At 40.5% G+C, this 16,707-nt stretch overlaps 1 protein-coding gene across 3 annotated transcripts in view; it reads right to left on the bottom strand.

The window, feature by feature from the left end:
* Positions 1-4,459: 4,459 nt before the first annotated feature.
* LOC6567503 overlaps positions 4,460-16,707 on the bottom strand; it is a 38,970-nt gene continuing 26,722 nt past the window's right edge. Inside the window, exons 1-9 of one of the 3 annotated variants that reach the window (XM_032740122.2) lie at positions 13,145-13,890; positions 10,172-10,780; positions 9,967-10,045; positions 9,428-9,531; positions 9,194-9,331; positions 8,910-9,134; positions 8,599-8,805; positions 7,588-7,798; positions 4,460-7,513 (exon numbers count right to left, since the gene is read on the bottom strand). In XM_032740122.2, coding sequence (XP_032596013.2) covers positions 4,993-7,513; positions 7,588-7,798; positions 8,599-8,805; positions 8,910-9,134; positions 9,194-9,331; positions 9,428-9,531; positions 9,967-10,045; positions 10,172-10,780; positions 13,145-13,886 — 4,836 coding nt within the window. In that variant the 5' untranslated portion in view covers positions 13,887-13,890 and the 3' untranslated portion in view covers positions 4,460-4,992. Of the gene's footprint in view, positions 7,514-7,587; positions 7,799-8,598; positions 8,806-8,909; positions 9,135-9,193; positions 9,332-9,427; positions 9,532-9,966; positions 10,046-10,171; positions 10,781-11,948; positions 12,173-13,144; positions 13,891-16,707 lie in introns of those variants that run through there. The other 2 variants (XM_032740121.2, XM_032740123.2) reach the window with 2 other exon arrangements.

The following is a 16,707-nucleotide window of genomic DNA, read 5'->3' as shown; positions in this document are numbered from 1 at the left end:
ATTTTGTAACCGGTTTGTGTGCGGCCTGTAAATCAAGTATACGTCAGTTAGTTGATGTACCACATGTAATATATATTCATATATATATATATATATATCTATACAAAACGATGAATACTCGCTAAGAGCTATTTCGGTGTAGAAATTAATTAATGCATTTAAATTTAAAAAAACAAATGATAATATCAAGTAAACGGCCTACAACCGGTTTTTCGTCGCAGAGGATGGAGGGGGGGATGATGGAGGGTGTCTCCAGGCACGACCACAAATCTCTAATTTCTTTGATTAGTGTTTCAAAAATTTATGTTGACATATAAAAAGATGAACGATTAAAATTTGTTAATTTTAGATTAAGTAAGAATGCCAATTTAAATTTAAACAATCAATGCTATAAATATCGAGAGAACACTGTAGCATACCAAAAAAACAAACATGTATTTATGTATGTACATAAGAAACAACAACAACGACAACACTTTAGCATTTGTGAGTAATTTAGTATAATCGATCGCTTCACTTGATCTCTGCTTTCTTTGAAAGTCAGACATGAGCCATGCCTAGGCATATGTCTGGAATAGTTTGACTGCAGAGAGAATCACGTGGCTGAGCTGATACTGTTGGCTTGTCATTAATTTAAATTAATAATCGTAATCGCGCGATTTGTTTATTGCAGTGGCACAGCGGGATTAGGCATGCAGCACAGCACATACAAGTGCAGGAATTTTGAATATATTGCCCACTTGATGCTATCTTGCTGCGGCAGGAAGTGCAAATGAGAAAATATTTCAAGTGTCTCCGAATATGAATACGTAACGTATAATAATAACAATCTTTCAAATGATTTATTTGTACCTTAATCAGTAACAAGCACTTGAACTTTATGGCCATGCCATATATATAAGCATGAGTGTAGCACATTTTATCTGTCGTTATAGCTTCCCAGAAATGTACCCAAATATATACGCATATACATACATGTACATGTGCATGTATTTATGTGCGGCATTTAATTTGTAATTAGGCACAAGTGGACAAGTCATTTGACCAATCAAGCAAAAGCCTTTATTGGCTTTGGTAAATATGCAAATTATTATTGTCCACTTGTGGTGAAATTCAGTTAATTAAAAGATATGCAGCAGTACACATACAAATCCACCTACGAACATTTCTCTATTATTAAATATCCCGCAAACAAAACAAAAAAAACTCGAAAAATATGTGTGTGTCTGAAAACAAAACGAATATCGAAAACAATCATCGGCAGCAGAACAGCGACTGCGAAGTCGTCGTGACTTGCGTTTCTAGCCATTAGGTGTGAGCGAGATAGGCATATAGCGTGCGAATGAGTCAGACAACATAAATACATACACGCACACACTAACACATAGTGATCTTCCTGTGCATCTTTGTGTGGGTGTATGTGTGTTCCAGTTTAGTTCCAGTCGAAGGGTCTGGAAAACGTTTGGGGCAATTTCGTCACTGTTGTTCGATGGAAACAATGACGCACGATGACAAGTGAAAAAGTTCCCAAGGAAATTATTAGATAAAATGCCATGCGTGATGCATAGGGTATTGAGTCTGAAGTGCTATGTATATATATATATATATATATATATATATATATACATATATGTATATGTGCATGTATGTGTGTGTTATCAGCTAATTTGTGATATGAAGTAATTAGTCCCCTATCAGTTCGCAGTTGTGTGTGTGACGATGAGCCACAATTTGAGATTTGCAAACGCATAAGGTGAATTTCATTTCAATCAATTCTAGATTAAATGTCTGTCGACATCTCAACGAGCGTATGCATATTATTATTATTGATGATGTTAAGAATATTCTTACTAAGTATTAATATTGATTATGTGATTAGTATTACACAAATTATATATACATGAATGTAAATCACACACAAATCACTCATAAAAAATTATATGGGCTGGAATAAGAATCTAGTAGTAAATCACTGCTAAATCAAAATCACCCTAATATATAAATAAATAAAAAGAATCATTTTCTAAATAATTACCTAATAATTAATTAATAAATATTCCATTTCAATATTTTTCCTACTTCTATTTCCTATTCGAAATTTTCAGAAACGCAATTTTATTTCGGAGTGTAGAGTTGCGATATAGAATCTTGACAAATCCCTCATGCTTATCTTGAATCTCGAGTCATTTCTCAAACTATTTCGAGACATAAAATTTACCTTAAGCTAACATATACCCCCCCAAGTGGTAATCACACTAACAAATATGGTTGTTTTTGAAATGACACCATAACAGTTGTTAAGTCTTTATTTAAATTAATTGAATAAGTATTCATCTTGTCTGTTTTTTTTTCTGTTTCCTTTTGTATTCACATTTCGATCAATATTATATCTTAGCTAAACCATCTGTTTCTTCTCAGATATAATTTAAATGGCTGTTTTGCGTTTTGCGTTGTTTTTTTCTTTTTCATTTTGTTGTTGTACATAGTTAACAGACACCAAAAATACACACGGAATCGTTTAGGATTGTATTTGTATAACAACATGCAGTTAATGTGGAGTTACACTTGATAAGAACTTTTCTATCTTATACATTATACGCGAATTTACTACGAGTGTGAGTTTTTCTGTGTGTGTAATTTTTTTTGTGGGAATTTTTCTTTAGTCTAAAGACATTTTCATCTATACTACTAACATTTATCATACATTATAATTAGTATGTGTATGTGTATGTGTGTGTGAGTATGCTCGTGTATGCGACCTTTAACATCTTAATTAAATAGTTACAATTAGATTGCGTCATAAACATATATATATATATATATATATCTTCTCACCATATCATATAGCAAATGCATCAAATAATACTCTGTAAAAGTTGGTCTCTCAACGAAACCAAACCCGATCTACTCTTTTATTTTATTTTTTTTGGGGGACGGACGGCGACTTGTTCGACAATTTAATTTACCGATTGTTTAATGCCTCGCACTAAATAACAACAATAACTAAATACACTAACATAATTATTTAATTCGTTGTTTTAGTCAGGTCTGAAATGAGCATTGTTTGGGTAGGCGGAGGGGGGAGGGGCGTGGCTTAAGCTATTTCCTAGCTATGTTCGTTGCCTCTGGGATTTTTTTTTATCGGTAGAACCCATAATAAAAAAGTTTATCAAAAATTTTCCTGACATTTTCAAATCGAATAAATATTTACAATTACAAAAAGCAAACAAAATCTTCTACACATCCTTTTGTTGTTGTGTTGGTCGTAGTCTCATCATAAGTGATTCAAGTATTAATATTATAATTAATTAATGGACTCTTTTTCATTTAATTCTATTATGTTATTTTCTTTTTAATTAACTTTGCCGTCTAATGTAAGTTTTGCTCGTCTATCGTTGTTATGTCCTCTAGCTACATAGAACATCATTTTGAAAGGGGAAAGGGAAAATTTGACGTTTAGCTTACAGTAAAGACATAGATTCGAAGAATTTCAGCTAGTTTACACATACAGTATGTAAGATTACAGGGTATATATGTATATAGATAAGTAATAGACATTTACCACTTTGCACACACATGGATAGCAAAGTTGACTACCGAAATATCGGTAATTTTTTGGGTATTTAGTGTGTCAGTTTTATGGATCGGGTTGAATAACGCTGATATATGCGTATAGCTAGGGGCACGTTTGAACTTACTAGAACAAGCAACGGAATTGTATTTCAAGAACCAAATTCATTCACATGCTTAGCTCAAAACATTTGTGGACTAGTTTTACAAACAACATTTTCGATTGCAAGGTTTTTGCATGTTTTCTACTACAATTGAAATACAACAATGTAATTTTGTTATCTGTGTTTTGTTCTCTGTCTATTTTTTGTTTTTTGTTGTCAACAATTAATTGTGCCAATATATTTTTCAAAAATATTTGCATTCTATTATTCAGTTTTTAGTTTACATCTAGAAAACTATGCGAATTGTTACAGCTAAAATATATATATATATATATATGCTATATAGTATTTGTATAATCCGATTGGAATTGGTAATATATATACATATATATATATATATAATGAAGAACACATACATACACACATCGAGAGAGTTACACTTAAGATTTGTATATTGACATTTGTTCAATTCATAATTTATAATAATTTTTGTTCGATTCAACATTAAGATTGGTTTATTAAAAAATCCGTGCGCCTAAAAATGCCACAAAATACAATCAAAACATTTTGTTTGCTAAACTACAAAAATACATACATATATATCAATAATATATATATATATATATATCGTACAATAAAGTACATAAACTATATTTAATATATGCATTATAATATTGGTGTAATTTGTTGCACTTATAATTAACCGTCTTCTAAAACAACTAACAACAATTATGTCCTCTATTTACATATGTTTGGGTATATATGTATGTGTATCTATGTGTGTGTGTCTGCGTGTGTGTGTTTGTATATAAAGTAAAAACTATTCAAAATATAATACCATTTCATTGCGATTTCATATCATTATCTTTCCATCATATTTTTAACATACATATGTAAGTAATTCAGTCTAATTTGGGGAATTGGTCGTCAAACTTGGCTGGGAACCGCGAAGAGTCCCATAAAGCAAGAACCAAATCAAGAAGCCAACAATATTTGTGTGTGTGTGTGTGTGTGTAGGGGAGTAACGGAAACTTGTTGTTGCAAGAATATTTCATGCACAGTAGTCGCTACTAATTATAAATGCCAAATCTGTTTCTTATTGAAATCGAATTTTTGAATTTCAAATTTCGATTTTTCGAGCAGATATCGTTTAATTTACTACATTATAGGAAAGCAAAGTAGGAATAAGTAATTTCGGAATTCGAATAATATTTTGAAATTATTATAAATCGTATCTTTTATGAGGAATTTCTCAGAATTCAGAAGTGTTCTCATTTTCGAGCGACTACTGTACACAAGCCTATTCTCAAGTTGTAGCTTAAATCAGATGTGATTTGCGATTGGAGTGCTCGATGGCAGCCAGAAGCTCGTGCTTCTGTCGCACATAGAGGCGACCCTTCTTCCAGGGACTCTGCAGCTGGAGCGGCTTAAAGTCGTCGCGCAGACAACGCTCTCGGGCGCCAATGACGGCGACGAGGCAAAAGTTGTCCAGCATATCGGCACTGTAGATGGGTCCTTTGCTGCCCTTCAGCACGGCAGCCATGTTCAGTTGCTTCACCACAAGATTGATCACCTCGCGCGCCGTCGTCTTGGGCGTCACGTGCAACTTGAGACTGGTGCCGCTGGCCAAACCCGTGTTGTAAGCGGTATACACTTGAATGATGCCGGCACCAGTGACGGTGCCGGTGGCGCTCTGCTCTGCATTGAGGCTGGAACAGCTGGCGGTGTCCTCCTCGCTGCTCTGATGCGCCAGACTCTTCGTTGAGGATGCCTTCGAGGTGCTCGCGACCGGTTCGCTGCCCAGTGGCTTCAGCTCCGGCTGGAGAGCCGACAGAGAGCTCTTCAGATAGAGTCCACCCTCGCGAAGATTGGCACTGGATGCCGCCTTCACCTTATACTCCGCAGCTGGTTTGAGTGGCTTGTGCTCCAGATCGGTGGCAAAGGCACCGCTGCCCGTTCTCAGCGACACACTGGAGCCGGCCAGATACGGCACAGAGCTGGAGCTATGCACGGTGATCAGCGGCGTGGGTATCGAGCCAATGTGGGAGACAGTGCGCTTACGCTGCACCGTCGCCGCCTGTGAATGACGCAGTGCATCCGCCAACGTATCATCGGAGCGGGAGGGTGGCAGAGCGAACACACTACTGCTGCCATCTGAAGCCGAATCAGCGACGGAGTAGAAACTGCGTGCGGTGTAAGCGGAGCTGACAGAATCGCCGCTATTCTTGCGCAGCGAGACATCCGAGCAAGTGGAGCCGGCATACTCGCTGCCAGCCACGTGGAGCAACTGTTGTTGCTGCTGCTGCTGCAGCTGCTGCTGTTGTTGTTGCTCCTGTTGGTCTTGTTGTTGTGGTAGCTGTTTATCACCTGCATCCAGCGGCGATGGCTGCGCTAAGCTTGGAGTCACGACACCATGTCCCAGATTCGTTTCGGACTTGGAATGCTCCGGTTTGCCGTGCCTGCTCTTATCCTCATTGGCACCTGGTCCCGGCCAGCTGCCACGGCCCGATTTACTAAACTTGCTGTCGCGCAACGGCAGCTGCAGCAGCTGCTGAGTGGACTCCTCGTGACGCAGCTGGGCAAACTCGAGAATTTCGCGCATGGGCAGAGCTGGCTGGGCGTTCTTATTGCGGGCATAGGCCACCACATCCATCAGCCAGCGGACGCTCTTCCATACCAGCGTCAGGTTCGTGCTCAGATCCTGTAGCGTGGCCAGACGCTCCTTGGCCGCCTGCAGCTCACTGCTGGAGAAGGCCTCACGATGCGAGTGCGTCGCCAGCGCCGTGTCTAACTCCAGGATGCAGGAGAGCCGCGCATACTTGTGCACAATGGCCGGCTGGTAGGTGCGCAGATGGATCATCTCGAAGGCCTGGATGCTCAGGCTGGCGAGATCGTCACGCTGCAGCAGCAACTCCGACTGGCCGGGCACGGCGCACGAGGATTCCACGGATGGACAGACAATGAGGAAGCTAATGTCGCGACTGTGCTCGATGACCTCCACGTCATAGAGGCGATGTGTGGCCGCATCTGTGGACTTAATGCTCATGGCAGCAAGCAGCTTGTGCATCGCCGTACTGAGATCGTATAGGAAGAGTCGTTGCACCTCCGTCGTTGACCTATTCCCATTGCCATCGCCGGCTGTATTAAAATCGAGAGGAAGACGCAGTGGATCGGCGGCGTAGCGGGCCTGATGCAGCACCTGCCACTCCTCGGCGGTAATGTGACTATTCTCGCGCACCTTGCAGTGGGGCAGCACATTGGGCGTCTTCACCGGCACAACCACCTGGATCTGATCCATCGAGCACTGCATCTTGAGGTATCCCAAATACAGACCGGGCTCCAGACGTTGCAGCGCCGCCTGCTGATAATGCAACTGATCGCCAATGCTCGAGATGAGCAGCTCGTTCATGTTGCAATCCTCGTGCAGTGTGCCCAGCTTCTTTTGCAGCTTGCTGACTGGCAGCCAGCGTGAGTTGAGTATGGAGACAGCCTTCTGGCTCTTCACCGATTGAATGCAGGTCAGCACCACAGTGCCCTGGGCATCCCGCAACGGTTTATAATACAGCTGGCCGAGATCACTGATGCCCAGTGCCGATTGCATCTGGCAGACAGCCGACAGCAGCTTGGTACGAAAGTGCACCGGCGATGTTAAATTCCTCTCCATATCCGAGCGCAACGATTTGACATCGTCCCACGTACAGGCCACTTTCATCAGCCAATAGTAGTCCATGTGCAAAGCACTCGGATACGATTCATCGATCTCGATGACGGGCGGAAAGTCCTCGCTGGTCACCAGCACCTTGTCATCGCAGTGCACAATGCACGAGAAGTAAATGCCGCTGTGCAACAGATTGATATATATATAAATATATTATGTATATGTATAAGAATTAAAAGGGATATACTGTCTCACCGTCGCAGCGTCTTCTGGAACTTGGAGGTGACCGAGAATAGCTGCTTGATGGTGGTCTTCTTCTTGGGATTGCGTCGCTGCACGTTGCCCGGATCCAGTGTCAGCTCCGAAACATCTGCAGGTCGAGCCAAACGCACAGCGGTAAACAGATTGTCCAGTATACACTGCCGGCCAGAGAAACGATCCTCGCGATTATCCAAGTCACGCCAAGCTAAGCAGGGAAGTCGAGAAATTAATTATAGAGTTTCAAATTATAGAAAGTAAGTACGAGTGCTAATAGAGACTAGGAGATACCCTAAACTATATACTGAAAATGCTTCCTGATATTAATTAGATCTGAGTATGAGAATATGTTCTGGACCATTCACAAAGTCGACTCGGCTGTTGTTGCTATTCAAGTGTATAAAACTTTATGGGATCCCTCTGCTTGTTACCTTCTTTTGCACAATTTTTAATTTACACTCATTAATTTTGAAGCTGAAATAATTGCAATCGCAGATTATCCATTAAAGTTCACATGAGTACACATAAATAAATCCAAAATTTACTCTAAAGTAACATTAAATTTATTTTAAAAGGCTTCTTAGAAGAAAGAACTTTTAACTTCAATTAAATACTCAAAACATAAAAGCTTCAAATCAAATTCTCGTTGCATTAAATAATAAACGAAGATATATCGGCTATCAATGCATACTCAATGTGGTCAGACATATTTCTATAATAAATATTACAATTACTAACAAGCCAGTTTATCAGGACTATGAATACCACATTTAGATTTAGATTTTATTAAATCCTCAATTGCATTAAGAGCTCTAAATTGCTATTAATTTCTCAGCATCAACATCCTGCAATCAATAATGCAGTATTCACATAGCTGGCAAATTTCAGTGAGTCAAAGAGTCAACATTAAATATTTAAGCCTTGGGCTAAAACAACTGGCTTTCTAAATATTTTAGGGCATCTGCTCGGATCCCTTTTCACCCCTCACGCGCATTTTTTGTTACTCACTTGAGGGCACAACGCTGGCGGGCACTGAATTGCGATAGCCGCCCCAGCCCTTGACATTGCCACAGGCGGCGCGTAGGAAGTAGCGTCGTCCCTGGGTGAGGCCAGCAATGTGACACTGGGCACCCATGGTGCCATGGAAACTAATCCACTCGAGCAGCTCCCGCTCGCCGACCACATTGTTAAAGTCCGCGCGTGTTGACCATTGAACTGTGGCAAATGACGAAACGAACATGTCAACACAACACAAGCTACACATATAAGTGGGCAAGTCTCGTGGGACCACAAAACTGCGCCCGGGCCCGGTGGTTTACCTTTAAATTTTGTGCCAATGGCGCCCTCGAAGGGTTCGAGTATTTGCAAGCTGATGGAATTGTCGCCGGTGACATCGACCACAACGGAGGCGGGCGCATCTGGTGGTCGCGCCTGATCCCAGCCAAGGAGCATGCGTCGCAGCCCCTTGACACGACGCTCCCAGATGCCAATCTGCTTGTCCACCTCGTTGCCCGTGCAACCAGTCACCGATGAGCCCGTATTGCCTGCAACGGAACCACTTAAGAATTTGTCCCAATTATGACTAAAGTGAGTGGCTACAAACCAATTATGATGCTGGATATGGAGGGCCGCGATGTGAAGACGGGCGCACATAGTCCCTCCTGTCCGCTGAGATCGTGGATGCGTGACTCGGCATCTTTGAGCAGGCCGTTCAGCTTGGTGCCAATACTATCAACGGAAACTGCAGACCACAAATTGACAACGATTAGCAATCATATATATATATATATGTATAGTGTATATATCTAGAGCTGTACAATATGCAAATGCCGCTTACACTGTGATCCCTCCAGGGCGCCATGCTGCAGCAGCATTTTTGTCATGGAGCGATTGTTGCTCAACACGGCCACATCCAAAGCTGAGAGCCCATCCGTATTGATGCTGTGGATAAATTGACAGATGTTAGAATTAGGACCAACAGCGCTATAGATATAGATTACTACAGTGATCGATAGATATAAAGATATATATTCAGATATATATAGATATAGATTACTACAACGAGCAAGAAGAAATCTGACTGGGTTTTCCCTTCTGAAGTTGTACAAGAGCACTTTTAAATAATTGATTACATCTCTAAACTATTACAATCATAAAATATAGCCTAGCAAGAAAGAATCTTAATGTTTCTTAGACTAAGATCAAAGAACCAGACAATTAATGACAGATCTCTGAGAAAGCCTTGGTTAGATTAATGGAACTTCTTGGAATAACATTTAATTGAACCTTCAGCCTTCTTCTACTCTACCTTAGAAACCCTACAAACTCAAAGCCCGCATCGCCTATCCTAACTTAAAAGAACATTCCTTAACTCACCTATTGACGTCCACATCGGTGGATTCGAGTATGGTGCGTGCCTTGTCCAGATGTCCCTGTTCGACGGCCGAAAAGAGAGCTGTGAAAGAAGTAAAAGAAACCATTATTAATACCCAAATAATCAGAATTTTATATAGTTAGGAATAAGTTTTCAATGGTAAAGCGAGCAGCGAGCAGCGCAACGATGACGACGACGTGTGCCTACCATGCAAGTGGAGATTGCTTTGGGTGAGCTTGTCTAGCTGGGCCTGGGCCAGCTTCAGCTGCTTCTTGGACATTTTGCTGACACGCGGATGCTGTGTATTCCCAGCGATCTTGGAGCGCAACTGCACCGGCTGTCGATGCACCGAAAGCACATTGCTCGATCTGTTCTCATCGATGGGTGAATGTCCACGTAGGTCAACCTCCTCGTCGGGTGAATCGTGATCCTCGTGCTCGTCGCGCAGCTTAGCATTCTTGGGCTGTGAGTGGCGCGAGATGCGCAATTGTGAACCGGAATTGAGCTGGTTGTTTGGCGGCACTTGCTGCTTCTGCTGCTGTTGCTGCTGCGACTGTGGCAAGAGGAATTCCATCTCTCGCAGATCGTGGCTGTGGCATGAAATGGCAGTGCGTAGCTTGGCTACTGCCGCATGCTGTGTCAGCTGCTCCGACCAGCGAAAGGTGCTGCTTGGCGGCGATAGCAACGCGGCTGGATAGTGACTGGAATAGTTATCCTGATTGTTGTTCTCCTTGCAGTTATTCCCTTGATCCTTAACGCGCAATTGAACCGGCTCAAAGAACTCACTTTCACGCGTTGGCGACGGCAAAATATTGTCTGTGTTTGGGGTAGGTATTGGGTTGGGGAATAGGAAAGGGAATGAGAAATCATAGAAATCGAATTAAATAAAAAGGGATAAATGAAATGCGTTTTAATACAAATGAAAAGTTAAATAGATAGTTTGCATAAGTAAGCATAAGTAATATTTACAAATGTAATTAACCAACTAAAGCCCGATGTAAACGATTTATATTTAGATATATATATATATACATATATATATATATGTAGATTTTTTGTTTGTAGTTATTTATGTGGTGGATATGCTGAATAATTGCAAGCAATTGCAATTAATTAAATATTATTCACAAATCCGCTTAAATTCGTCATTGTTTGCCTGTTGCCTTTTGCTTTGTATGTGGAATGACCAAAAGCCAATTAAATTAATTATGCACAACGATTCAGCGATGTGTTATATAAGTAAATATGTGTGTGTGTGTGTGTATGTGTGTGTGAGTGTGTTACGTGTGTAATGAGTGCGTGCCATGCACTAAAGCATCGCTAGATTAGATCGCAGCCAGGCAGCGTTGCCCTAACCTAAGCGGCCAACCACCTAACTAACTAAACAATCCACCCAACCACACTCAGAAAAAAATATATGTATTAGCATTAGGAAAATCGCCATAGAATTAAATTTTATCCAAAAACTAAAGGTGTTCAACATTTTCAAAATATCATATAAATTAAAATAATTATTTCTTAACTGTTGACTACTTAATGGGGCAATAGATTTCTAAATGATGGATAAATTATAAAAAGTTGAAATGCTTTAGTTATACAAAAACAAACACATTTCTTTAAAGAAAAATATAACTGATACTAAAAATATATTTTGAAAATTATAAACACCTCTAATTTCTTTCTTTCATACTGCTTTATAACTTATAAATTAACAAGACACAGAAATGTAGTCTTCAAAAAAAGACGTGCGATTTTTGGCGATTTTTTGTCTTAAATACCAGGTACATGATATATTTCTCTGAGTGCACCCACCCGCAGCTGTTAATTACTGCCCCTCTGCCCACAAACCATTTAATTAGCTATGAGCGATTTTGGAGGCCAGGTCTTAATTGGCCCACATACATGTACACAAGTACAGCGGGCAGATGTACATGTATGTGGGTGGGCGGATGGAGTGAGTGGATGCTTCGGCTACTCCGCTTACCATCGATGGCATAATGACCGCGAGGCTGCAACTTTTTCGTTGCTGCCGCTGCCGCTGCCCTCGCCGTTGCCGTTGCCGACGCTGGCGTCTTTAGCTGGCAGAATTTGGTGAGCTCGTTGAGCGTGTGAAACGATTTCTGGCGTATGAACTGCCCCGGGGAGCGCAGGCAGCTGCCCATCTGCAGCTTCTGCTGCTGCGGCATGGAGGCGGCTGGACTCTTTTTGTTGTCTTTGTTGTTGTTGTTGTTGCTATCATTGCTGCTGCTGTGGTAGCATCTGCAACATTACATGAACACGTGCGAATAATTTCCAATTTGTGCATTTAAGCTCAAAATAAGCTAACCACAACTACAACTACTACTTGAATCCCTTTCCCTTTCCCCAAATATATATATACATATGTATATATATATATGATATGTGTGTTGTAATTATGAAAGCGTAATTGTAATTTTAGCCATTTAGGTTATTAGTTGGCCATATGACCAAGCTGACGTTACTGATGTCCTTGCTTAGCCATGATATATGGCCATAATCAAAATACGAGCATTCATTTTAATTAATTGAGGAAACTATATTATTTAATTGAGTTTCAGTTTAATCGTGGCTAATACACAAATTGACATTCAAATTGAGTTATTTTTGTGTGTATTGTTTTGCTATTATTTTTATACATTTAGAGAGTTTGGCGGGTAGGCAAAATAGTAATATGCCTTCTTCAATGAGTAACTGAGTGTAAATCCCCCTGCAAGGATATAAAAGGGTATAATCTTAATTGTAAATCGAGCGTTTCTCAGTTTAAGGCGACTCGAAACGAGAGAATACATTATGTTAATCTAAAAGAGCAAAATGTTAACAAGCGCTCCTTTTGATGTCATCAAATTCCAAGGACAACCCTTGAATAAAAACTTATTCTCAGAATCTCAAGCGGTTGAAAACTGGCCTGACTGCCCGGCCCAGAGTTCAGTGACCCAGTTTTGGGCAATCGAAAACAAAATAGAAGCACAATAAAAAAAAACAACTAAAAAACTGGAGGCGGCAATAATAAAAAAAAAAAACAAATCAAAATCAAAATGTTGAAGATTCACAGCCTATAAAATTGAGCACTCGATGGGAAATCCACGCTTATTTATCACTGCATAAATATGAATAGAATGGGTATTCACATTATTGGAATGGGTATTCACAAACACCTACGACTGTTTAAATAGGGCATCGGTTTCCTGATGGTTGCCGTTCGCATGCGTGTTGTGCCATAGATGCCTTGGTGGGCGTGCCGTGTGATATCGGCCAGAACTGGATCACAGCTGGTCACATTTGGTGACTCACTGGTCAGGGTGCGCTCCAGATCCGAGTCGAGTGTGGCTTGTGGCGCCAGCTGCGACCGCTGACACAAGCTCTCCGGTATTTGCAACAGCTTGCACGCCTTGCGCGGCAACGTTGCACCCACTGGCAGCGAGGACATCAGCTGCTCAATGCCCAGCACCTGATCCGCAGCAGAATGTGACTGCTGCTGCATGGTCTGCTTGCGCAGTGGCACAAATTTGCCCTTCACTTTGGTCGTAACGACGGCAACGGCTTCGATTTCGTGCCAAAAACGCAACGCTTTCACTGCCTTCGATTTGTCGAGCCGTCTGCTGCTGCTGCTGCTGTGGCAGTTGCTGCTGCTGCTGTTGATGTTGCGACTGCGCGAATGCAAATGGGCGCGCAGCTTAAAGGGTGACTGCAGCGGCAGCGCGGGGCTGTGCAGTTTGCTCTTGAGACGCCGCAGCGAGGCACGCACCGAATGCGAGCGACGCAGAGACGGCAACTCATCCTCCTCATCAACATCATCATCATCATCATCATCAAAATGAGGGCCGTTCTCTCTGCTGTTCTCCGATTGCTGCTTCTGCTCCTTGAGCTTGGTATAAGTGCTCAATGCTCTGCGTCGCTCCATTTATCGTTCTTCTCTGTCCTTTTTTTTTTTTGGTTTATTGCTTTTTTTATATAATGAATTTCATGTTTTCAAAAATCACACGTTTTATTTAGTAGTTTATTGCAGGATTCTCTGTTGTGCGCGTCACTCTTTCAAAATGCAAACTGAGACAGCATCGAGATGTGATTCCATTCCCAACCACCCGTAGGGGTCGTACACTGTTCTCTCTCTCTCTCTCTCTTTGGCCCTGTCTCTCTCTCTCTCTCCGATCTGTTTTTGGCTCAACCTTTTACACTTGGAAAAAACAGAAAATGTTGTACTCAAATAATGTAAAATATTCTTAGATCAGAGAATGATATTCTTAATTTCAAGTTTGTTTTTGTAGTCTCGAAAGATGTGCAATTTGAGTCTGTATTTGATAACTTGCAGTGAGATATTATTTTTGTAATATATAGATTTCGAAATCAAGCACAAATTGAGGTGACCATGTTGCTATGAATTCTTCTCCTTAAATTTAGAGCTCTGCTTCTCTGAGTGTATAACTTAGCTATGTACAGCGCTGTACATAAATTTCAGCCAGAGGGTTAACATCAGTTAGGTAGCTCAATCCAGTCTCTCTCTCTCATTTCTCTCTCTCTCTCTCTCGCTCCTTCTCTCTTTCTCTTTTTTCATCCCTAATTGAGTTTCCGCTCAGGCAATGTGTTTCAGGGACTTGATCTTCGTTCTGCATGCCGATCTTCGTTCTCGCATTTTCAAATTTATATTTAGACCAGATCAAGTACTCGAGTACCTGCGTTCGCTCCTTTTCAAAGGAATTCCTGTTTTGGGCAACGTCGTCTGTCTGCGCCTCGAACGCGTTAAACCATTACGACGGCATTTCCGAAATCGTAAACCAAACAAATCAGTTGCCTGCCCGCCAGCCTGTTAAATTGTTCTTCTTGTAGGGTTTGTTGTAGGTGTTCTTGTAGGGTTTGTTGTAGGTGTTGTTGTAGGAGTTGTTGTTGTCGTTGTTGTCCTCAAGTTGTGCGTTGATTTATTGAGCGTGCCGTGCTCTGTCAACAGCTGTGCAGACTGGATTGGGAAACATTCGACTCACTGTAATGGCAATTTGGTAATTGGCATTCAAGGTGGATGGTGCAAATTTGAAGTGAGTTTTTCCCAGCCGCCTAATTAGACCCAAGCCATACAAACGATGGCTAATTGGAATGATTTAAATTTATGTTATCCTTGCAGATGGCGCAATATCGATTACACAGAGTTTGTTTGTTTTATTTGAAGCTATATTGACAAAGGTTACATTATTAATAACATTTGTGTTTGCTGTAGTTTCAATTCAATTACTTTGTTTTCTTTGAAATTGAAGCTATTATTTTTTGCACGTGCATTTTACTGGTAGTTAGCGAGCGCAATTTATTTATATATATTCCACTGAACCACAGACCACAGACAATTGTTTGTTTTATCAATATCAGTTTATCTAATCTAAATATATAATACAGTTTGTCCGGGGACTGTCTGAATGATTGATGACAAATTCAACCTCAAAGCTGTCCAAGCGACGCGGTTGAAATTTGAATTAAGGCTTTCATTTAGAATGTGTCCGAATATTGGAAAAAATGAAACTCCAATTCCTCACTAAGCAAAAATAAATATTTTTTATACCCTTTTTTATATCTTCTTGAAGAAAATAAACAGACAAGTCGATCTAGCCATGTCCGTCTGTATCTTCAAATATTGAAATAACTTCAAGTTTAATTTATGTGATCAATAACTCTATCCAACTCAAAAATATGTTAAATATGTAATTTGGCAATTTAACTGAAATCTGTGCTTAAGTTGATTTAATATATGCAGCTGCTGTGGACAGGGTATTTTCTAGTCTTTCTCGACTAGAGCATTCTTACTTGCACAATTCCCGAAACTCATTCACATTTCCAACAACTCATTCACACATTGCTGTCTATTTCCCATAATTTGGTGCCTTTTTTAACAGTTCCCAAACCGGTTGCCCTGAATACATGGGTTTGTCAAATGGGTCCATTCACTTGCTAATTTTGGACATTGTCTCATCGTCTAGCATGCTTAACTACTAACTGACTAACTAAACAGACAACAACTAATAAATGTATGTTTAGGCAATAATATGTTTAGCACAAAATGAATTGATGCGGCACATTTTTTTTTTTAATCCACATGCTTTTGTCCGAGGTCAGTGATGGCTGCCATCAGCATGAATGTGAATTCGAGCTCGAAAATTGTGGTTGTGACGCATTCGGTTGGATCGTTTTGGATCTAATAAGCGGAGCAGAGTCAACAACTGAATCACGAGTTGCATAGAAATCAACGAACATGAGATGTTCACAAACTGATTATATGAATAATTTACGATAATTAAGATCTGAAACGAGGCAAGCTGACCTTGAAGCTAATAAGTCAGACAAAAAAAATGGGGGACCTTAACTGAAATAATTTATACCTAACCCATAATAACCTCATCGAAACTTTTTTCATTAGAAATATGATTTTGTATAAGCTTTGCAGAAAATAAAAGATATGATGTAAGTGGACTTTCCTGGAAATGCAACCTGGATTTTATATTCCATATGGTAGTTATTTTGAGGGTAATTTTGACTTTATGTGCGATTTGTTTTTGTATTAGCTGAAGTTTTAAAGAGCTTTTATCAGCTTTGCTCTTAGTTTGTTGTTTATGGTTTATGGTTTAACGCGAAATATGGTCAAAAATTAATATTGTTATAAAAAAAAAGGGCAGTTAATTAGTTAAGCTCGTTTACAGCTTAGCCGCCCGCTCCACAAAAGGCCATAACTCTAAACTCAGTGTCGC

Source organism: Drosophila grimshawi, unplaced genomic scaffold (genome assembly GCF_018153295.1).
Source record: "Drosophila grimshawi isolate 15287-2541.00 unplaced genomic scaffold, ASM1815329v1 contig_311, whole genome shotgun sequence".
Classification (NCBI taxonomy): domain Eukaryota; kingdom Metazoa; phylum Arthropoda; class Insecta; order Diptera; family Drosophilidae; genus Drosophila; species Drosophila grimshawi.
The sequence above is the reverse complement of the archived record's forward strand: the minus strand, read 5'-3'. Positions and strand labels throughout refer to the sequence as shown.